Source organism: Bufo bufo, chromosome 4 (assembly GCF_905171765.1).
Source record: "Bufo bufo chromosome 4, aBufBuf1.1, whole genome shotgun sequence".
Taxonomy (NCBI): Eukaryota; Metazoa; Chordata; class Amphibia; order Anura; family Bufonidae; genus Bufo; species Bufo bufo.
Genome location: NC_053392.1, coordinates 366219145 through 366243510, shown reverse-complemented (window position 1 = coordinate 366243510; position 24366 = coordinate 366219145). Strand labels below are relative to the sequence as shown.

The window sequence follows — 24366 nt, the reverse complement described above, 5'->3', positions numbered from 1 at the left end:
AAATGTACTTTATGGATAACATTTCTATTTTAGGCATGTTCCTAATATCTGCTTGCCCTTGTCCTAATATGTCATGTATAAGAACTTTCAGTAAATGTTTGCATTTAAGCACAGTGACTTGAATTGTACCTGAGAAACCTCAATGCAATTGTGGATATACTGTTTGTTGCTGTTAATGTTCTGTTTCTCTGATTGGACTGATTAATTATTACCTTTTTACTGTTACCCCCTGGAGATATATTACATGGCGAAGGAACTTCTGCATTAGAAGCATTAGGTATGCTCCCGGTGTTGTGTGCAAGCCAGCTACCCATGTGCTTTCATGTATTCATTTTCTAGTTATTTCTTTGGAGGAATTATTTTTGTAGTATTCCACTTGTAGTGACATGTCTTTAGAAGAAATTTTCTAGAATGCCTTAAAGTGTACTTTTTATCTGGTTCCTCAGTTGTATTTCAGTAAAAAGCTACACTTTAAATATCAAGTCTGTGGTATCTAGAAACTGGCCACTTGTGCTTGAAGGTCAATTAGTTGGGTCTAGTTCTGTAGCATCTGTTCACCATTTAACCAGCGGCATTCTGTCATTATGTGAGGGTTGTTTGCCTGACACTGTGCTGCTATATACATGTCACCTACTGTAATACTTTATTACCTTTGGTAAATGGAAACCGATAATATGCATATCTAATATGTGTATTTATTGGCATGTTTCCATACCCACATATATACAGTATAAAATGGATCGAAAAAATGGGTGGTACGTAGACTACTACACTGATGTGAATAGAGTTTAACTTTCCCGCCTAATACCGTGCTTGGCAAAATCTAAGAAGGGCACTCCATCTTAAGTAACCTGTACTGTTCTAGGTTTCTAAATATACAGATATGGGTGATGGTTTGTCAGTGGATCAGCTAATTAAGCCTCATATGAGGCTAGATGACCATGTGTTTGACGACTCTGTTCATTAAATGCTATCCAGTGGAACACGTTGGGATTATTTTAATTGTGCTTTTGAGATGTAAAAGGCTGTATACGGTGTGAGAATATGATGCATGGCCTATGCATTCTGGATCCTGAAGATACCTACGTGGGGTACAATTTATAGCTATTCGTTCTGTGCAGACCTCTCCTAGTACTGGAGAAGACCCGCACAGGTGGTCATGATCCTTCGTAGATGTTTTAGTATTAAGTATGTTGAAGTGTGTAATGATTTTGCTGCTTCCATAGATGAAAAGTGGGCCTAGAAGAGCCTATAGTTAAATACCTGCTTGTCAGTTAAGTTCGTTTAGGTAGCTAATTGACTCATTAGTATCAAATGAAGCCTGGAGTATATCGAGCTTTAGGAGAGGTGGTTAATGGCTTTAGTTTAGTGATTTAGGCATTGTATTAATTGGATGTCTCCAGGCAGGCAACATGGAAATAGTGTTATTTGGAATAATTATGGTTTGTTTTTGTTTTTTTAAAATAAAATTCTTGTTTATCACATACAGTATTTCCATCAGTTGCAGCCTGCGGTCCCTGCCCTGTATCCACCGTCATAACTGAACCTCATGTGCCCCATAAAGCAGATGGAAGAAACAAATGATCCCCCCCCCCCCTTATTGTAGCATTTGACAGGAACTATTCTTAACCCATGAGTGGATGACAACTGGAGATTGACATGTCCATACTCTGAGCCATCTGTGCATGTATGTTTTTGATGTGCAGTTTATTGCTGAAGCAGCGGATTGGGCTTGTGAGGTTCCCATTATTATACTATTACAGATGATTATACACTCTCCTGCTGTTGTACTCTTCTAGGTTACAGATTTCCCTATCACTACAGACACATTTAACATGGTCTTTTGGGTCATAGTGCATGATATTTACTTTCCTTCATTACTAGTCTAGCCCTTCTTTGATATCCCCTTTTCTAGGCCCTTTGGGCCTGTGCTATGGTTTGTTTCTGACTTTCTAAATTTGTTGGACATCTTTAGAGGTAGTCTTATTCTTACCTCCATTTATGTGTTATAAGCATGCAGAGTAGCTAAGAACTAAATTTGATAGCGTTAACATTAATTTTCATTTGATCTAACAGTGAAAACATATAGGAGCCAGCTTGGTGCTGAACGCAGTGTCACTTTTAATCTCTTGATAATTCATGATATCATCATCCCAGCCATATTCTGTAATTCACAGGTTCAGGCAACCAACTAAATCCTGGCCCTTTGATGTATCCATTGCTCATCTTCATTTGTACTTTATTGATGAATTGCATGCCACAACATGTAAAGAACGTTTAGTATACTTGGTGTGCTAAGGAACTGACCCCTCTAGAACAGAGGGCAGTCCCTATTTCCCAGCCGAGACCTGGCCACATAGACAGTAAACCATCTCTCTACATGTGAGAGCAACTTGTAAAACGTATGCCTGCTTTCAGTCCTTATCCCTTTTTTTAGCTGGCCATGCATATTAGATGTATTTTGGCCAAGGTCACCGATTTTGACTGGCCAGGCCATCTTATGTGTATGGGTCATCTCAACTCTTCCCCGACAGCAGTTAATTTCAATCTTCACTTCTTAAAGAGATGCCATTGCCAGAAGCTTCTTCCGCCTTGAAGATACATGTGTTCTCCGACATACGTGCATATATACGGAGGGATCTGGAGAGATCGCTTTAGCGAACAGCTATTTAATGTGCATGGCCAGCCTTTGGCTGACAGCTGCTGTTCCCAATCCCCCATACACATGCTCCTCATGCACTTTCTCAGTGGGAAGACTCTTGATCATATCTTCCCAAGAACAAACAATCAGGCAATTGAAATCAAACTTGTCGTCTGGGGACATTCTGGAGTCTCCCATACACATTAGATTTTCGTCAGGTTTGGCAGACAAACATCTGACGTGTATGACGAGCTGTAGAATTTTAATAGGATTGTGTTAGTGTTTTGTTTCAGAAGACTTTGGCGGAAGACCAGTAGACAATTTTGAGCCTCCATTTACCTACATTACTGTATAGTGTTTGATTTGTTTTAAATTCCTTATCCCTCTACCTGTGCAGAATTAGGAGACCATTATCTTGTTTTGCAATGAAGGGTTCCATTTGTCAATTAGCTGGTTTTTCTAAAAATATATTTTTTTTTCTTACAAAAAATCTGCTGTGTTGAATGAAAATTCACTACACAAGCATTTATTTCTGCTCAAACTATTCTAGCATCCCTAGTAAATGCTCTGTTGCAGGCAATTTACCGTATTGGCCAGTTATGCAATTGGGCATAAAATCTAGAAGATGATTATGTAATTAGCCTTCCAACCTGATTCTCATGCAGGGCCGTCCAGTAATCTTTCAGGGGTGTAACTGTGAACTTCAAATTCATAAACCATTTAAATGTTCATTATTATTTTTGTTGACTCATTTCTTTTGTTTTTGCATTTTTCCCCCCGGTGGTTTTAATGTCAGCATGTAATTTGCTCAAATGATCTCCTTTCAAGAAGTCATCTTATTTGTGTACACATAATTTTTCAGCTAACATGTATTTTATGTTGATTTGCATGGCAACATATACTTAATGCATGGAGCCACTCAAATGCTAACAAGTGACATGTATATGAAGATAATTTAATATATTTTAAGTGTTCATTGTTTTTTTTTTTTTTTTCTTGTGCTGCTTTGTTGAATGTGGATGATTCATGCTTTTCATTCACCATTGCTTCTCTTTCCCCCACTGTTTGTGATTTGCTTACCAGGAGGAGCTACTATTCTTACTCCTACTACCTGTAAGTAGAAAACGCCCACCTAATTTATTTTGGTTATTAACACTTATTCAAGAAGCAATATCCCTTTAAAAAATAAATACAGCTGCACAATACTCAGTCCTAATTGGTACGCATCATAATTAACTTATAGCCAGTTTTTCTTTAACGTAACCATTATGTAATCCAACTAGATTACTAAAGAAAAATGTCAGACAAATTTGTGACATTTCAGTCTGTCATATTGAATCTTAACCTTGCATTATTTATTCTTAGAGGGATATCATACTGGATGTTTCACAAGCCACTAACACTTTTTTGTTGCACGTTTTGTGTTATGTCATCCTTTTTTGTTTGTTTCCTTAACAAATTGCTAACAAACTATGTATAGCCCTCTATACCGCTTTTGGAAGAATGACTCCGTATTGGAGAGCGTTAAAAAGGCAACGCGGTGCTGCATGTGGTGTTTTTTAATTTGGGGACATGGTGGCCTCAAAAGCTGTGCAACTAGTTTTGAAAATGTTGCATACCGTAGTGCTTTAGGGTTGAGTAGAACTTGGATTGCTAGGAAGACCCCAAAGATGACATGCTGGTAAGTAATCTAAAACTAGATGCAGTATGCCTCATCTATCGCTCATGTATTGGGTTAGGTGTGAATACTGTTACATGACCTGTAGTTTGTTTTATTCTAGTGATTACCGAGACAACAGAGGAAATTGCAAAATGTTGGTTTACATTAATGGGCACCTATCATCTACTTTACGCTGCCCTCACAAATCTAGTGACAGACGCCCTGATTTCAGCTGTCTGTCACTGATGAGCTAATATTAAGTGGTTGCTGACAACTTGCCATGTCATTTTTGCAGCTCATGCCTGGAAAAGAGTCACAGCTACTTGAGAAAAGTTAGTCATACATGAGCTCCTCTCCTTGCCCACCCGCTGACGAATGACAGTTGTCTTCTTGGTTTTCTCCCCAGAAGAAATTATTTAATGATCATATAGTTGGGCGGGGGAAGCAGGGGCTCATGCAAAACTTTGACTCTTCCCAGGCAGCCCATGACTATTTTCCAGACCTACAAGAAAATTTAGACAGAATGTGCTAGTCTAAATTTTCTTATAGTATATATTGAAGGTAGCTACCTCTTTTAGATTGAGCACTCCCCGGCTATCTGCCTTGGGCTTCTGAGCAGGGTAAAAATGTAGCTGGTTCCTACACCGCCCTGACCATTGTAGGCTTAGGTTACACCCAGGAGGGGCAGTTCTGTTAGTGTTGGGTACCAATCTGCGGAAGCTACCTTGACACCTGGTAAATGGGCCCCACACACATTTGATCAAAAAATGTGCGCAAAGAGCTTCCATTTTTTTCATGTATAGTAGGTATAATACCACTTTAATTCAGAATAATCCCTATTCACCAGTTTTATTGTTTGTATGTGTAATGCTGTGCTGCCATAAGTTTTTTTGTTTATTTTCCAGACCTAGTCTGCAATAATTATATAGCAAGTTCTCTGCAGCCTCTTAATATTGGCTTATGAGAGAGCGCTCACTGAAATCAGCAGGTCTCTCACTACTTCTTGCTGCTCTCAGCGAGTGCAGCATAAGGTTGATAGGTTCCGTCTAAGCTGACCAAACACTTCATATGTTCGTCGGCTGAACCTGTCAATTTCTGCCTCCAGACTCTCTGCCCAAAGGCAGAGATCTCTCTGCCTCCAGACTCTCTGCCCAAAAGAAGAGATATTTCTGCCTCCAGACTCTCTGCCAAAAGGCAGAGATCGATTAGGCAGTTGGAAATCACCAGATACACTATGGATTTTCCAGGGCGGACACTTCCCATTTGGGCATACCCTAAAAGATTTACAAGCAAAGGACAGATTTTCCTATTCTTTTTGCAGGGATCAGTTTTGCTTAAGGCTATATACACCTTTTGGGGCATTTATTTTATGATTTGCATTTTATTTATTTTAGGCTAAAACTCTTTTTTTCAGTTGATCTTTATTATAAATGCTCGCTGTTTCATTGATACATGGGTTAAAAATCAGTCTGCAAGCTGTCAGTCTGTTTTCTTTAAATACTAACTATATATGAGGAGATTAAACATGAGAGCTACACATGAGCCGTCAGATGACGGATTCAAAGAAAACGGCTGAACAGTTTTTAATAAAGACCAATTAAATAAATTATTTTAGCCCAAAATGAGTAAAATGCAATCATAAAAATTGCCCCCAAAGGTGGACTTTAAGGAGCCAAAGACAAAAAAACATAGAAATCTCTAATACACAGTAGACTTGTTATTTGTAATATTAAGAGTACCGTATATGTCATCCATGATCAACCCTATTAAACCAGGCACACTGCCTGGTAGGGTTGATAATGTTGGCTAAAATTTGTCCTTTTATCTCCTGCTCTGAAATCTCATGAACATGCTGGCCGCAGTACCATCGGTGCATGTGCAGTGCAGATCTCGGAGTGGGGACAACTGCTCTGAGATCTTTACTGTGCCAGCGTGTGATTTCAGGGCCAGTCATCGGAGAAGTGAAGATGCCTTGCCCTGTCAACTTCACTCGGCGGTGCAGTAGCAACAGGGAGATGCAGAGGTGCAGCAGTGCACCGAGGGTCTAGGCCAGCACCTTGGCTGGTCATGGTTAGGGATGAGCAAATCGACTTCAGATGAAACATCCAAAGTCGATTTGCATAAAACTTTGTTTCAATACTGTATGGAGCAAGCGTTCCTTACAGTATTAGAATGTATTGGCTCGCGAGACTTCGCATAAAATAACTCCAGAAATTGATTTATACTGTAAAAAAAAACATTTCCCGAACTGTGGTTCGGTTCCAAGCGCTCGCTCCGTACAGTATTGAAACAAAGTTTTATGAGAATCATCCCTAGTCATGGTGTCAAATGCTCTTTAAGATAGTGATATCGGGTCCCAATTTTGAGATCTGCAGCCTCTTTGGCATGCTGCGGAATTTCAATTGAATGGTTTGTCCCTTCATGTGTCTCACTTAGGAACCTACATTAGAGACGGATGACTGTGTTCATTTGAGTAGTTAGTAAGCTTCTGGCTGTGATATTGGATCTTCATGTGAATCACATGTGCAAAGATTGCTTGAGTGCTACATTCACTTCATATGCCATTACCCAATTGTATCTTGAAGTCTTGGTGGAAATATCTGTGCTTTAGTTCTATACAGCAGTTTGAGTATTTCCATAAGAGAACTGCTGCTGCATTTAAGTGACCATGACACTTTTATAGATTGCTTGTCTATGATTCACCCATGTTAAGGAGAAGATCTTTATAGAGATACATGACTTTACTAGTCATCGAATGGTATACTTATCACAACAGATGGAAATTTCTCTGTGGAGTTTGTTAATGATTTTCAGGCCAGTTTTACAGAAATGTTGCCCTCTTTTACAGGTGTTAAACATGGAGTTACCCTTTAAATATTCTTCCCTAATTACAGCAGTACTTTGTTCACTAGATATATTCAGCTGTATTGTTTTGTCTGCTGAACACTTAATCAGCCTTGAACGTATCTTTCCTTAAAATAAATAAAAACCTAAACCAGGGTAAAACTTGTGCCATCAAGACCTTTGCTGCTGTAGAACATTTATAGCAATTATAGAACATTTATACCTAATAACTCTCCATGTGTATGAAAATGCTGCTTTACATTATAATTTCTGACTTCTATTTCTTAAGATACTGGGCACCTCTTAAGGTTGTCCGGGTTCAGAGCTGAACCTGGACATGCCCACAATTTCACCCAGACTGCCCCCTGTTATGAGCATCGGAGCATTTTATGGGCATTCAAAGGCATTTTATGGAGTTCAAGTGATGTACCGTGTTCTCCATAAGGACTGCTAGGCGGAGGCTTCCACCTAGCAGCGAGCCCGTCGACATCATCAGCACTTATGGGTGGGCTTTAGCGCGCTGCCCTAGCCTGTAAAACGGGCTATAGCCCGCCCATCAGAGCCAGTGACATCACACTGCTGGGCGGAAGCCTCTGCAAAGCAGTATGTTATAAACAAAGAAAAGCCCTTGCCCTGCGCAATTCAACACAGGGCAAGGGAGAGCATCAGAGCATTTTATGCTCCGATGCTGATATCACAGAGCTTGCCTGGGTAAAATTTTGGGTATGTCCAGGTTCAGCTCTGAACCCGGACAACCCTTTTAAGTTGGCCACTCACATCAGATAGCTGTCAGACAAATGTCTGCTCCACTGACCTCTATTTTGTCAACCTCTAATATCCATGCATGTTCAGTTACTGCATCAGCAAACATGCATTTACAATGCAGTTATAGAACTTAGCCAATTTAACAACTAATTAAACCCTGGAGGTTATCTAAATCTTTTAGTACATTGCAGCTTGCTATATTCTAAATCTGCATTGTGAATGCATGTTTGATGCATCCCGACTGTGCTGGGTTACAGCACCGTGAGCCAACGCAGACACCTCTGGTAGCAGATTATCTCCTTAGAGGACAAAAGATTACACATGTTGAAATTTAACATGCCCCCGACCCTTCTTTCCCTGATATCTGTCATCACGGGAGAGTTGGGACACCACCATTCACATTAGATCAGGCATCCTCAAACTGCGGCCCTCCAGCTGTTGTAAAACTACAACTCCCACAATGCCCTGCTGTAGGCTGATACCTGTAAGCTGTTTGGGCATGCTGGCAGTTGTAGTTTTGCAACAGCTGGAGGGCCGCAGTTTGAGGATGCCGGCATTAGATGGTCAGCTGGTCCCACTGAAAATGGTGGGTTTAGCCAAAATTCATCTAATTTGTATAGCCACTTACACCAGCTATTGTAGGTATTGCACCTGAGCCTTGATGAATATTATTCTGTGAGCTTTCATATGCTCTTATAAAAAACTTTGTACCAATGAGTATTGAATTACATTACATGCTGTGACTGTGGGGCAGAAGCAACCAAGCTGAAGCAGAGATGGGACACACATCAATATTTAAAATAGCCTTTGTACCTAATAAAAGGCACTGATGAGATTCCACTCGCCTTTAATCCTGATGTATTATAAACCAAGGTACATCCAAAGCATTTGCCTGAATGAAATGAATTTCCTCGGCTGATGTAATATGAAAGGGGGGGGAAAAAATCCTTAACTCAACAGTCATTTGTATTCATTAAAAATATAGCTTCATAACATTTACTGCCGAGCTATTTGCAGCAGTTGACCTTCTCCCCTGCCATTTCTATTTCAACTCTTCGGAAAAGAGTCTTGTTACCTGATATAAAAGCTATTTTTCCTGCCTAGTAGCGTGGATGTAAGGTCAGACATTAAGTTGCAAGAATAATTTAGCACACAAAAAATGAAATTAGAAAGGTTCCTAGTTGCAGAAGGTTATTGTTATTGTAGAAAATATTTCTTGTAATCGCAGATGGGAGAATGCGGAGAGCAACAACTAGATAACGTGCTTCATGCATCTCATGTATATGCAAATAGTTGAGCAAGTTAGTTTTTCGAAAAGAATGGGAAGTTGATGGATATAATATCTTATATGAACATAGCTAAAGAAAAATGTATGGATTTGTGTCCCAGATATTTCATCAGATCATCTGAACCTTGTTTTGATGAAATATTCTCTTTACCTGTACATTATTTCTGTATTGCCCTACAATTTTACAAGGCTAACATCGTTTAGCTTTTGCAATATGCACTACAAATCCTCTCAATACAAAAATATTTATTCACTGTGTGAATGGGTAACGTGATAAAGTGGTTGTGGACTCACAAATCCCAATTTAAATCCATAGTAGACATTAATATGATGTTGGATGAGAGGACCTGGCTCAGAATCTCCATTCTAGTTCATCCCAAACGTGTTGGTTGTGTTGAGGTCAGGGTTCTGTGCAGACCAGTCAAGTTCTTCCACACCAAATTTACCCAACCGTGGACTTTTTTTGTGCACTGGCTGTGCTGGAACAGGGAACGGCCTTTCCGAAACTGTTCCCACAAAGTTGGAAGCATACAGTTGTCCAAAATGTCTTGGTATGCTGAATGAAGCATTGTTTTTCTTCACTGGAAATCAATAATTTAGGTAGGTTCACATGTTGTAGAATTGCAGTGGAAAATTGTGCACTGAAATTTACAGTGGCAAATCTACACAGAACAGTGAAATTTTGTTGGTGCCAATCCTGTAAAATAAAACGATCACCTACCTGGTGCTTTTCTGGCAACCCTTATGTTTCACACTAGCGCTATGTATCCTGTGCAGCGACTTTCTTCTGGCCAATTCTCTGCATATTTGCCGGGTTGGAGCCAGACGGAAACATTCAAGCTTTCAGAATCTTGCCTGCCGGATGCATAGCTCTAGTGTTAAACTAGCCTTACATGTTATAACATGCGAATGCTTCAGCACAGTCTGGATGTAGAAAAACTTTGCCATTGGGGCTATAGGGGAGTTGAGTATAGTATTTGTTTTATTATTTTGAACCTTGATTAAAGTGATTTTTTTTTGGCGGGGGACTTGTGAATTTTTCTATGGATGTGCAGCTAATCTGCAGCAAATTCGGCAATGATTGGGTTTTGATCTTCCCCTATGATACTACAAGTCTATTTCTGTGTAGAAAATGTCCACAATATATGGATAAGACTTGTTAAAATCCAGTCCACTTTGTTGCCACTGTAGTCCTTTGTGGATTATCCATCCGAAAATCCATACAAGAAATCTGCTTTAACTCTGCTGCTTGTGCACCTACCTACCTATTATGAAAATGTTTTACTGAGGTGCGCTTTGATTTGTTCCTATCTGGAAAGTAAGCAAGCATCTGCAACCACCTAAAAGTAGAACTAGTGAATAAGACCACTTAAAGGGAATGTGATCATAAAATGCATGGATGTAAATAATGTGTGGATAGCTGAAGAGACAGATTCCAAACATCACTCCCAACAAACAATCTGAGCTCGGTCTTGTAATGCATCCCCCAAACACCAAAGCCTGGGAAAATAGTACAGCAGACTCCTAGATGCTTCATTAGCATGCAGAGCACCAAACGTTTGCTGGTTTACTGCAGTGCAGTGAAAGTGTGTTCAGAGATAATAATTGCATCTTTGGAATCTGTGCCTCTTCAGACATTAGATTAGTTCCGGGATTGGGGATGTGGGTTTCTTGCTGAGAAGGTTGGCTGATTGACAGTCAGGATGCCCCCATACAGGTGGAATGTTACATCCACATGGCTCAGTCTGTTCAGCCTTGTGGCCACATTATAAACTTTTTTTAGTTTTGTGTTTTTTCCTTCATCAAAATAGATTGCTTCTTAAAGATAGAAGTCGAAAGACTCTAATTCTGCGTTCACATATGTGTCTTGCCAGTTTTATATCTGAAACGGTCAAATTGGAAACAAAGTGAACCATAGTGCACAGAAAAATGCCGCAATGTTGCTGCATAAGTGGAAATATTAGCTGCAGTTGATGAAATCGTTACAATTCTTACTGAACATGAATAGCTCAATTGTCCTATGGACAGAATGTAAATTTATTATGTGTTCGTAGCCTGCGTTTTTTTATTTCTTTTTACAGGTTATCAATATTGGCAAAAACGGTATGCAACTCTTTATGCACCTTGTGGACAGTTAACAATTTTTTGTACCTTGCAGTAAACTAGCCAAGAAACGCAAGGATGCCATGGGTAGCACACGGCAGGAGATGACTCATATGGTGAACGCAATGGATAGAAGTTACGCTGATCAAAGTACCTTGCATGCGGAAGATCCTTTATCCATCACCTATATGGACTCTCATAACTTCAGCCCCAGATGTAAGTATTTTTTACCCAATGAATACTGACTGATGTTGCAGTACATTTATCATCATATAACATCACATAATGCAATATTTTATGTGCATTAGCTGATTAGTGTAGTCAAATTCGGCATCTCCTATACCTCGGAATTAGCCTACGATATATGGTTCGGTATTGAGCTAAATGTTATCTGAAATTTCTGTGACTATTCATGTAGTTTCATGCAGATCAGCATTCTTTGTACTCCATAGTGGATCATCTGTTGAGGATTCAATTTACCATGATTGCTAAGGATAGCATCTATTTAAGGTCTAATATAAGCAAATGTAACCAGTTGGGGGTGTGCACCTGCACAGACTCACTCTATCCAATCAGTGCTGCCATTGTCAAATTGTGCAGGGACAGACACCCCAACTGGTTAACTCTGTACCCTTACTGCAGACTGCTAGCAATTCATAACTTCTAGTAGAAATAATAAATAAAAGATACAACATAGAGCCATAAGTGCAGATGTTCCAGAATTATTGTTACATGGAGAATGCAAGAAGCTATTACAACAGGCATGTCAGGAGAGGTGGCAGGTCCTTTTGAAGCATCTGCATTCACAGTTGAAAGCATTGTATGTACAGAGAGTTTTCCCTACTGCTTTGCTTTCTGGGAAATATAAGCTGTACAACAGACACTATGCAGTCATTGACGAGGGGAAAAAAAGAAATCCAGAATGCAGTGTAGCATTAAATTAAAAGGTCTCAACTAAACTGTTAAGGCACATTTACTTGCGCTAACCAAGCAGGCAATTATTGGGAAGGGACCATTCCTTCCTGATAACTGCCTGCTCACCAGTGGAGGAAATAGCTGCATTTACATGCATATATCGACATAGAAACTTCAGCACTCCAATGAATATGGTGAAATCAAAGTGTCTCTTTATTTTTGTTTTTCTTATGCAAGGCAACTCAAAGGTGATAGTGTGACGTTTCGGTCAACATAGACCTTTCTCAAACACTAAAATAAAATAAAAAATTGGTTTACATGGTTGGTTTTTTATATACAAAAAAAAATTAGTATATAGTCAAGTAGCAGACTAAGAATGTTTAACATATATCAGTGGTGTGAAATAGTAACTAGGTATGATTCATATAGTAAGGAACCGGGTTCCCTAATAATAAATAGAACTTGCCAAGTTGCCAGAGAGAGATATAGAGAAAAGGAATGAAGTTGTATTGAGCTGGTAGCCATGTGTATCCACACCATGTATGACGCTAGGGAAGTAGGGGAAGATGTCCACTATTTATGATGTCAGCAGCAGGAAGTGTTGTACAGCAGGAAGTACTGTGTGTTCCAAGCTGGAGCGCATGGGTATTACTTAGGAAATTTACATGCATTCATTGTTTCTGTGCAGCAGATCGCTGTTTACACAGCATAAAATGCTGTCCAGAAACTGAGTTTTATCGTTTGTTCCCGATAATCGGCCTGACTTTTTTGCTCCTTCTAAACCTGTAGATAAGTAACTGAAGTAAATACTGGTTTGCGTACTTTTAACCATAGATAAGTGGTTTACTGCCTGAGAAGAACGCTTAAAATAGATAATTTATTGTCATAATATTAAAATTGTAGTGGCAATCCGCCAACAAAACAATTCAGGCTGAGTGCAATGGGGTAGTGGACTATTAGTATAAATATCCAGCCACTATCCCCATAGTCCCTAATGAGTAAAAAGATCCGTGTGTGGTGCTAGAGATACAATGTTGCCTCCACAGTTCCACTACACACACTTAGATACACTGTATTCACTTGATGTGTATCTGTTACTCAAACAGGTCATTCAGTGCTAATTGACAGTGTTCTCTGAAAGGGGGGGGGGGTGATTGGTCTAATTTGCACATGTAGCCACCAATCATAGCCCAATGTCACTGTCAAGCTTTATGACCTATATTTGTGCATAATACATAGATCCCTGACTAATGTAGCGTCCACTCAACGCATTTCTATGCTACTCTATTCAGGGCAGCCTTTCATCAGGAGCAGAGTTGTCATCACCCAGATACAGATTGCCCATACACTTGGCATTTCCTTTATACTGGGAAGAACAGGGAGCAGTGCTGCACGTTGGAGACGCCACATGTGCAGCACAGAGTAGCACAGCCTCCGGCTCTGACAGCGCAGCCGCTGAGAGCACTCCTTTCATAGATGGAGCTATGGGCGGCAAGGACAGGCTAAGAGGCATGGTAAGACTTCCCCTCAATCCGCCCATCACACTGAGCAAAGCACTCAAGTGGGCTCACAGATTCACTGACATAACTAGCCAGCTTGTAACACAGGGAATATTAGTCCAGTATATTAACTGAAGGCAATACCAAAACTATATATTCCCAATATTTTTAGAGAGAGACGCAAAGCCATAATTATGGATGGGAAAAATACAGCATGAGAGTGACAACAGAGGAATATAGCAGCATCACGCTAGGGATAAATGCATCAGCTAGAATATAAAGCTGGTAATGATATTATCTGTTACACATACTCAAAATAGCATGGTGAGGACCACTAACTGACGTACAGCGTCGGAATTACCATAATTAGATGAAACAGGTATATGAAATAGTCATTAAAGAGGACCTTTCACCGATTATTACACTATGAACTAACTATACAGACATGGAGAGCGGCGCCCGGGGATCTCACTGCACTTACTATTATCCCCGGGCGCCGCTCCGTTCTCCCGCTATGTCCTCCGGTATCTCCGTTCACTAAGTTATGGTAGGCGGAGTCTGCCCTTGTTCTTCTGTAGCGCTGGCCAATCGCATTGCAGAGCTCACAGCCTGGGAGAAAATAACCTCCCAGGCTGTGAGCTCTGCGCTGCGATTGGCCAGCGCTAGAGCAGAATAAGGGCAGACTCCGCCTACCATTTACTTAGTGACTGAAATCTCCGCCTACTATAACTTAGTGAGCGGAGATACCGGAGGGCATAACGGGAGAACGGAGCGGCGCCCGGGGATAATAGTAAGTGCAGTGAGATCCCCGGGCGCCGCTCTACATGTCTGTATACTTAGTTCATAGTGTAATAATCGGTGAAAGGTCCTCTTTAAGGCCGCCTGGTTTTAATGTTTTTGTATTGTAAACGTCCATTGTGTTTCTTTATGCAACAATAAATTATCCACATCACCCCCTCTACGGTAGCCCCTCACATGCTCAATACCCTGAAACGTGATGCAATCCTTGACATATTGTGCAATTGGTGTATCGTCCTGGTTAGAGATGTTCCCTATACGCCTCCGAAATTCTCTCTTGGTCTTGCCAACATATTGTTTGAGGCAAATGCATGTAGCCACATACACTCCACCAACTGTCCTACAGTGTATAAAGGACCTGATGTTATAGGTGCGGCCTGTTACCGTACATTTTACAATATCACCTTTTTTAATTGCCTTGCATGCTATACAGGTGCAGCAACTGTATAGCATGCAAGGCGATTAAAAAAGGTGATATTGTAAAATGTACCATAACAGCTGTATTTTTCCCATCCATAATTATGGCTTTGCGTCTCTCTGAGACTATTGAGAATACATCCTTTTGGTATTGCCTTTAGTTAATATACTGGACTCTAATATTCCCCGTGTTACAAGTTGGCTAGTTATACCAGTGAATTGAGTGCTTTGCTCGGTGTGATGGGCGGATTGAGGGGAAGTCTTACCATGCCTCTTAGTCTCTCCTTGCCGCCCGTAGCTCCGTCCAGTGGGTGTGGCTCCATCTATGAAAGGATGGCAGGTGTTGCAGCCAGTAGCAGGCCGCCACTGGAACAGGCCTCCCTAGCGTCACCCGTGATATTGATGATGAACATATTTTGTGCACATTATTTCTATGCATACTTTATTAAATGAGGTACAGAGGTGAACATTTTGCTTTAAATGAGTTGTACGACATATAAAAACTCCCCCCTGGCAGTAATTATGATAAAATAATAGAATAACATATGCTCCCCTATTTTATCCCTGCCACTCTGATATTCCACTGGCCACTATTTGCTTGACTGCAGCAATGATGTGCTTGACAAAAACAATCGCTGACTTCAGCGGTCATGTGACATACACTGCTGAACCCAGTGATTGGCTGCAGCAGTGTCTAGCGTATATCTCTTACAATGGCGGTGCTGGTAAGTATACATTTTTTTATTATTTTATCAGGGTTGCTGGCTGTGGTTGTGATTTTTATATATATGTTGGACAACACTAGGGATGAGCGAATTGACTTTCGCATAAAACTTTGTTCTAATACTGTACGGAGCAGGAGCTCCATACAGTATTAGAATGTATTGGCTCCGATGAGCCGAAGTTATTACTTTGCGAAGTCTCGCGAGACTTTGCATATTAACTTCAGAAATTGATTTATACTGTAAAAGGTACCACTTGGAACCGAACCAGAGTTCGGGGAATGTTTTTTTTACAGTGCAAATTAATTTATGAAGTTATTACCCGAAGTCCCGCGAGACTTCGCGAAACAATAACTTCGGCTTATTGGAGCCAATACATTCTAATACTGTATGGAGCTCCTGCTCCGTACAGTACTGAAACAAAGTTTTATGCGAATCGACTTCAGATGCTTCACCAAAATCGGTTCGCTCATTCCCTAGACAACACCTTTAATTGTTTGCCGGAAACAGAATTTAAATGTAGATTTCACATAAGGATATTTCTATGTGATGAAAATTATATTATAGGATGTTTCCTAGATAAGATTGACAGCTGTTTACTGTATATACTGTATATTTTTGTACTTTTCAGATAGTGTTTAGTAACTGAATGAAATAAATCACTACTGACTTTACTCCATTGTTTTCTACTTAGTTGCTTTTATCATGCATTTCTGGCAGTACTGTGATCGGCTGATCTAGCTCTCATTGACATGCTAAGCCATTCATCTGTCACATCCGCTTTTGCACAATGGATGCATGGTGTTTAAGGAAGCTCTATTAAGCATTCATATTTTGTTTGTCTTGTAAATTGCTGGCATTATGGAAAACTAGCATTAGAATTATGACCTGGTGCCCATATTTAACCATACTTGGAAACATTGACACTTCAACATTGCAGTATTTGCTCTGACAAGTACTAGCTTGTGTATGTTTCAGGACTGAAAGTTTCAAGAGGATTTCCACCCAAAATGTTATATTTTCCATATATTAGTAAATCAAAAGTTAGGGTGAGTTCACACTTCAGTCATTTCGTCAGTGATTTCCACCAGTGATTGTGAGACAAAACCAGGAGCGGGTCAAAAGCATAGAACAGGTGCAGCTCTTTCCATTATACCTGATCTTGGAGTAGGCTTCACTACTGGTTTTGGCTCACAATAAGTGTGAGAAGCAACCAAAGTTTGGTAGTATGTTTTAGGGTACTTTCACACTAGCGTTATTCTTTTCCGGCATAGAGTTCCGTCAAACGGGCTCTTTACCGGAAAAGAACTGATCAGGCATATCCCAATGCATTCTGAATGGATAGAAATCTGTTCAGTTTGCATCAGTATGCCTTCCGTTCAGTCACTGTCAGGTGTTTTGGCCGGGCATAATACCGCAGCATGCTGCGGTATTATGTCCGTCCAAAATGCCTGATCAGTCGCTAGAATGCCGCATACGGTGTTATTGACTTGCATTAGTGACGGATCCGGCATTGCAAAACAACTGAAGGACGGATCCTTCCTTCCGGTCTGCGCACGTTGAAAAAGACTGCAAGACTGATCCGTCCATCCGCATGACAAGCGGAGAGACGGATCCGTTCTTGCAATGCATTTGTAGACGGATCCGCACCCGGATCCGTCTACAAATGCTGTCAGTTGTCACACTGATCGGCGTATCCGGCAGGCAGTTCCAACGACGGAACTACCTGCTGGATCACACTAACGCTAGTATGAAAATAGCCTTACTTGAAGATTTTGCAGTTTTTCCATTTGGTTGTGGAAGGCATTTTTGCAAATGTGATGACAGGTGCCAGCCTTTTTTGATAAAGAGGAAGGAGAGAAATTTAAAAAGAGTGCTTGGCCTACTCATTACTCTTGGAGATTAAGAACAACACCAGTAAATTAAGAAGAAATAATTGATTTTCAAGATTCCATTGGTTATTTATAAAAATAAAAAATAAAATCTTCTCCTGTTTTCTTTCCTAAATAACACTGGCCATACTTGTGCCGGTGGGCAAAGGGGAAACAACTACTGGCACTGGTTATAGATGTGGGTTTATGATTTGACAACCCATTTGGCTGTTCTTCCTTTGGTGACTTGTGTAAAAATACACTACAGCTGGGTAGAAAATTTATATTTATGTAAGCAAACAAATCACAATGATGAAAATTGGTTGCTGCGCCGACGTCTGATTTACTTATATATGGCAGAGCGTAGAGTTTGGGTGGAAAAAACTTTTCTTTTATATTGACGGAGTGCCCTCATGCAGGTCTGTTACATACTTTATTGTTGGCTTTTTTTTTTCCTTTTGGATTTACTCGCCTTTCTATAGCAGTCGATATTATTGTGCTGATATCTATGTCTGTCTGTTTTTCCAACTGCCCAAAATGGAAGTAATATGTATTTTCATGAGCTTTGTTTTCCTGCAGTGCCCAATGATCCACTTGTGCCGACTGCTGTGTTAGGTGAGGACCCAGTCCGGCATCATCACAGTTCATGCATGAGTGACCGTGTTGCATGTATGTCACAACTGTGCTAAGAGATTGCTTAACCAGGTTTTAGTGCCCCTCACCACATGGGCTCAAACTACATCCGCAATATAAACTATTTAGGTTTGACGTAGCATGCGTTGGTGCATCTTCAACCTGTCGATGCAACCACCAGGAGCATCTTTTGAACTGTTGTGTAGGTTTTCTGTGTATACCCCTTTATCCTAGTCTTGGGTTTCATATCTTGATATGATTTTATCAAAGCCTGGCATACAAGCCACATAATGCCAGTGTCCTAGACACCCACACTTTATTACAGTGTGGTATTTATTATTGCCTTTTACCAATAATATGTAAAGTGGCCTTTGGTTATTTCAAATACTGACAGCTTGTGATTGATGAATCCAATGACAGCAATGCACTGCCTTTGTAATGCACATGTATAACTGTGGGCTAGTTGTAGCGAGTCGGTGCACATCCATACACGGCCACTGGCACATTATTTTAGTGGGAGATATAGGTAAATGAAACACGTTCTTTTAAATCCATAGCAGGAGATTAGATCTATTGTTTCTGTGCGCACAGTGCTTTTGTAGATGGCCTGTTATTTCAGGATCCATTTTCTATTTCACGCCTCTGATACACCTCTTTTCCGATTATCTCTTCCATGGTAAAAGCTTATCCAGAAATGCAGTATTAAACTGTTTCATAGGGTTTATTTTCATTCTGATAAAACAAATTAAAATGGGCTCCCCTAAAATAAGTAGCAGCAGGTAACCTGGCTGCATAAATGGTGCATGTAAATACACACCGGCTATCCTAGACACATTCAATTTTATGAGGAAACGAATAGACATTATCGCAGATTGATTTTCACTTCAATATTCAAAGAAGGTCACGTTACCGACCATGAAATGATTTATTGTAAATTGCAAGGACTTGTACAAAACCTTGTAGAAAATGCAATCCTGGCATGTGTTGTTCGGAACGGTGGCTCTAAAGGTCTATTTTACTGACATTGAAAAGACATGCCTATCGACAACCATTATCAGTTTGGTTAAACCGTACATATTGAGGAACTATAATGCCATTTGTTGAAGAAGATTGTTTTTGAGGGATCAAAATTTTATTTTTTTTACCATTACCAGTTTACACTTTACAGTTGCTCATTGCAGATACTGTGCCGTTTACAGAATTAGTTTGTTAGGCTGAGTTCACATCAGCGTTCAGCCTTTCCGTTCTCCTGCTCCGTTATAGGAGCAGGAGAACGGAAAGGACGTATTCGGCACATAACTGAGCCGAACGGAGCCTACAGATCCTATAGACTATAATGGGGTCCGTTAGGTTTCCGCTCAGAAGATGATTTTGGAGCGGAGACAAAAGTTGTGCATGCAGGACTTTTGTCTCCGCTCCAAAATCATCTTCTGAGCGGAAACCTAACGGACCCCATTATAGTCCATGAGGTCCGTAGGCTCCGTTTGGCTCAGTTATGTGCAGAATCCGTCCTTTCCGTTCTCCTGCTCCTATAACGGAGCAGGAGAACGGAAAGGCTGAACACTGATGTGAACTCAGCCTTACATGTTGAGCATTTTGAGCATGACAATTAAGACAATATAGAGAACATGATATGTTTTCCCTGAATGTTTTTATAACAGGCAAAACACATTTACTTACATACTTCACCAGTCACCACCAGTTACTACATCTTGATGCCATGGCAAAACCAGAAATTTTTCAGCTGCGGTTTTAACCAAACCTCAACCATAATAAGATATATTCACACATGGCAGATTTGTGAGTAAGGCTTGCAGAAATCCATATGATTGCCTCCAAAACAACGCCTTTAGGATGTATTGAAGTGATTTTCGGTTGAAGGAGGAGAAATTAAGGAAAAGTAGTTTAGGAATAGTATTGTTTTAACTGTATATTTTAAAATGAGACTACTTTGGTTATTAGAGCTACTTTATAATATGCACTAGCAATGCGGTTGCTAGATGCTGTCTCTATAAACCTTGCTTACCTCCTCTTTTGTAAAGTTTATTTTCTCGTGATTTACTTTTTGTAGTTTTATCTTAATGCAGGGCTAGGGCTTCACTCAGATGTTGCCTTTTAAAGGTGTACAGTGTCACCAGTGCAATGGGCACTGCTTTTCCTTGGGATGGACTATATGTGACTATTTGATAAAGATGCTACAAACTTCATATTCATAGAACTGAATACTACAGCGCTGTTAGTGGAACTGTTTCCTGTAGCTATTGTCCATGATTCTGGTGTAACCCTAGCCATGTGTGCACTTTTGTGACCTCCTCCGTTGTATGTTAGATCTAGTCTGCATGGCTGTATTGTCCATCTGTTTCATCCATCTTCGCAAAGCACTTGACATAACACATTGTATATACATCTAGTGCAGTTTGATCTAGGTAACAGAAAATAATTTGAAAAAAATCTTTTTTTCCCTTGCTGCCCTGACTCAGTGCCAATCACTGGTAAGTAAGATGACAGAAGTGTTGTTTTTTTAATACTCTTGCTGCCTGAAAGGTTTTAAACAGTCCACTTTAACTAGAATCTCTTTCAGATGAAAACCATTTTGTGTATGACGTTCCCAGTAATTAGGAAGCTAGGCTTAACAATCTTGCTGAGAGGTGCTACTGTGCTAATTCATGGCAGATGCCACCCCCAGCTGCTCCTGCCAGATGCCTGCCTTAGTGCGTCTAAACAACTGACAAACTTGAGATATCCTGTGAAGCATGGAAGATGGGTCTGGCTTATTTCAATGTATTCACATGTTTGAAATTTTCAGAAAGAACCTACAAAAAAATTCAGTTTAATCTGGAAAGTAACAAACAAGTGTACAACATTATGATTTTTTTTTTATTGCTTAGGACTTGTGGGCACATAAGATGGTTTTTCCTGATGACCGAAATAATACACTGTTATTTTTTTATTCTTATTCCAGCTGAAAATGAAATCTCTGCTCTCTACTGTTTGAGCCTCTGTTTGCATGTGCATCAGAGGCTCTGTTAAAAGGGTTATCCAGGTTATACCATGATCTTGGGGGGCGGCCACTTCTTGGATCATGGGACGTACATTGAGCACGTGATCCGAGCCTGGCGTTAGAACTCTTGGCTCATGCGCGAGTCTGAATCTCTCGCTAGCACTGTGGAGATAAATTCAGACTCGCACATGCGCTTGTGGGTTCTAACCCCAAGCTAGGATTGTGGAGCGACCCAGATAACCCCTTTTAAGAACCGCTTTCAGACATCCAGTATCATGTGATGTAAAAAAAAGAATGCTACACTATTTTCGTCAGTAAAATGATGAACACCGTGATAAAGCCTGACAGACCCCATTAGATGTCATTGGGGCCTGACTGGCATTATTGATGTCCGTCGCGAAATGGATCCATCACTGAACAGAAAAACTGTATTCACAATGCAGATGGTTCAGCCTTTAACGCTCTGTATTCAATGATATAATAACACGTATTGTAAATAACTTGTGATACCAATTAATAATGTGTACAGTGCATACAGATCTTATGCAACGTTATTGTATGATAGGATGTAGGGCTTAGTACAGGTTTTGCATTAAAGGGGTTATCCAAGAGTAAGTGTCCCCCCGTGTGCCGGGCCCCCCCACATGGAATATACTTACCCCGCTCCCTGCGGCACTCCTGGTCCCCGCACCGCCGCTGCTGATTCTTCCCGTAGACGGATGAAAACATCCAGTGTCGGGAGGGAGCAGCCAATGGCAGACAGTGACAAGCCCAGGGAGGCTCGTCCCCACCTGCCATGCGGGGAGCCGGGTAAGTATATTCCATGTGGTGGGGGGCACTGCACATGGGGGGGGGGGGGGGACACTTTATACTCTTGGATAACCCCTTTAAGCCTGAAGAGGTTAAGCTGCAGCCCCTCAATATTGTCTTGAATTTCCCAAGGTATATACAACGAAACTTCTAAAATACCGTAAAGTTTGCAAGATTTGAAAGTAATCTATTAAATTGTACCTGTACTTTAGCAAAACTTTTGATGTCAGTGACTTATCAAAGATTTTAATCAGTAGGGTCCGAATGCTGAGATCCCCACTGATTGCAAAAAACAAAGACTAAAAGCACTCGCACAGAGCGCTGTCTATCCTCGCCGCAGGAGACCAACTGATGGGCTTTCTATTGAGCCAGTCTTCTCTTTCGTGATAGGTGGGGGTTTCAGCACCCCGCAATCAAAACTTTTGATATGTCAGTATGACATATGAAAAGTATTGCTAAAGTACAGTTACACAAAAAAAATATATAATATATATGTATATTTTTTATTTTTTTTCTAAGTGCTATTGACTTTAGACTTTATTGTAGATTTTCACATTTTATCGTTTCTTAATTCTCAGTTCGTTTCTATTTCTGTATTAGTCCTCTGACAGGCTTAAGTGGTGCTTTGTGTTGAAACCATCATTAAAGATCAGCCGTGACTAAAAAAATGTGTGCAATTTTCTTGCTGTGTTCTTAGACGAAAACCACACTGCAACAGCAGAGTCCAGCCGTCTCTTGGATGTCCCACGTTATTTATGTGAAGGGACTGAATCTCCATACCAGACGGGGCAACTTCACCCAGCCATTAGAGTTGCTGACCTACTTCAACATATTAATCTTATGAAAACTTCTGACAGCTATGGATTTAAAGAAGAATATGAGGTACAAGAGAACTGAGAACAAAACATCACACAAAACTAGCAAAAGAGAAATTTGAGATCAACTACATAATTTATAATTTCCAATGTTATAACTCCCAAACCTATGGAATGACCGCACCTAGAAGATGTTAACCCAACTCAATAGACAAATCACAGATATGACACAAGGAATGTTTAATAACTGAATATTCTCGCATCATGTAACATATCTCAAACAAATGAAAACTAATTCTTTTAATTAATGGCATATTTTTTCCAGATTAAAAAAGCACACTTTCCTTGCCTGCGTAGTGCAGAGTAGGCCATTATTAATGAATAAGATAAATAGACGTTTGTGTATGGTTCATGTGTAATTTATGGGTCATCGTGAACTTTTTTCTTCCCTCAGACATGGTTTTATTAATGAATCCTACATTTCCCATAATGCCTTTCCAGATATAGAGGGGGGGGGGGGGGCTGCAGTCTCGCGACACTGCCCTGCTCTGAGGGAAGTCTTGACAGATCAGTGACACACAATTGCTGCCCCTCACACTGCAGGGTCTCCATTCTTTCCTACGCGATGCTGGTTCAGCCTGTCTGCCCTCTTTGCCCTGTCATCTCTCTTTCCTGTGAGCTCTCACATGCAGGAGGCATGGAGACCAGTGTGAAGCTGCATCTCGTAGAACTACAGGTGGTGATTACTGGGTGAGATTTTCTCTTTGGGCGTTTTGCCTTTATCCAAGATGGTGGATCTGGCAACTGCTCAATTCCGTGTCAGCGCCACACCCCCACCAGATCATGTGATCGATGGGGAGATGTTGCATGCCTTTTGCTTATACCCGGCCGGTCTAGGTGTGTGTTCAGTAATAGTATTAATTGTGTTTGTTGTAGCCATATTTTGTCTTATTGGGCACTTGTACCGAGGCTATCATTCATTATTTGATGCTAGTATTAAGCGCAGTCTTTTACTACTCTTCTTTTTTTTATCTTGTGTCACATGACGCTTTGATCATATGATCTCAATCTGCTAGACATGCTTACAGGAGGATACGCCCTGTGTGAATTGATGTATGATGTGAAGTGGGGCTTGGCTTATATGATTTTCATATGGTGGCCTCTCTGATTATGCCTCCACTCCCCCTGAGGAAGCTGACGCGAAACACGTATCGGGGTCTCTAGGAGGTGCCACTAGCCGGGTCTGTATTGTGCATATGTTGTGAATCATGTTTTTTTTTAATTAGGTGGGGGAGCCACATAGTTTGATTTTGTATTTTATTTATACTTGTTTTTCCATCCCACCTTTTTCACTACGTGCAATGCTATAACTTGATGTCCCGGCGTATTGTGCGCACTCTCCATGTGGTTGTGTCTGTCTTTGCCAATTTATGCATCTATTTATTTGTTTTAATCGATTTCAATAAAGAAACATTTTTGGATATACATTTTTGTATTATATCTGTGTATATGCTGAGTGTCTGGGTTTGTCCCATCTAGGAGCTATTCATTTTTGACACTTTCGTTCTATTTGTGTTGTACAGC

General features: G+C 40.4%; 1 protein-coding gene across 4 annotated transcripts in view; it reads left to right on the top strand.

The window, feature by feature from the left end:
• Window positions 1-24366, top strand: part of PTPRK (protein tyrosine phosphatase receptor type K) — a 395839-nt gene that overhangs the window by 317587 nt on the left and 53886 nt on the right. For 2 of the 4 annotated variants that reach the window (XM_040429120.1, XM_040429121.1), the window contains exons 15-17: window positions 3725-3754; window positions 11357-11517; window positions 22665-22849. In XM_040429120.1, coding sequence (XP_040285054.1) covers window positions 3725-3754; window positions 11357-11517; window positions 22665-22849 — 376 coding nt within the window. The remainder of the gene's footprint in view (window positions 1-3724; window positions 3755-11356; window positions 11518-22664; window positions 22850-24366) is intronic. The other 2 variants (XM_040429122.1, XM_040429123.1) reach the window with 1 other exon arrangement.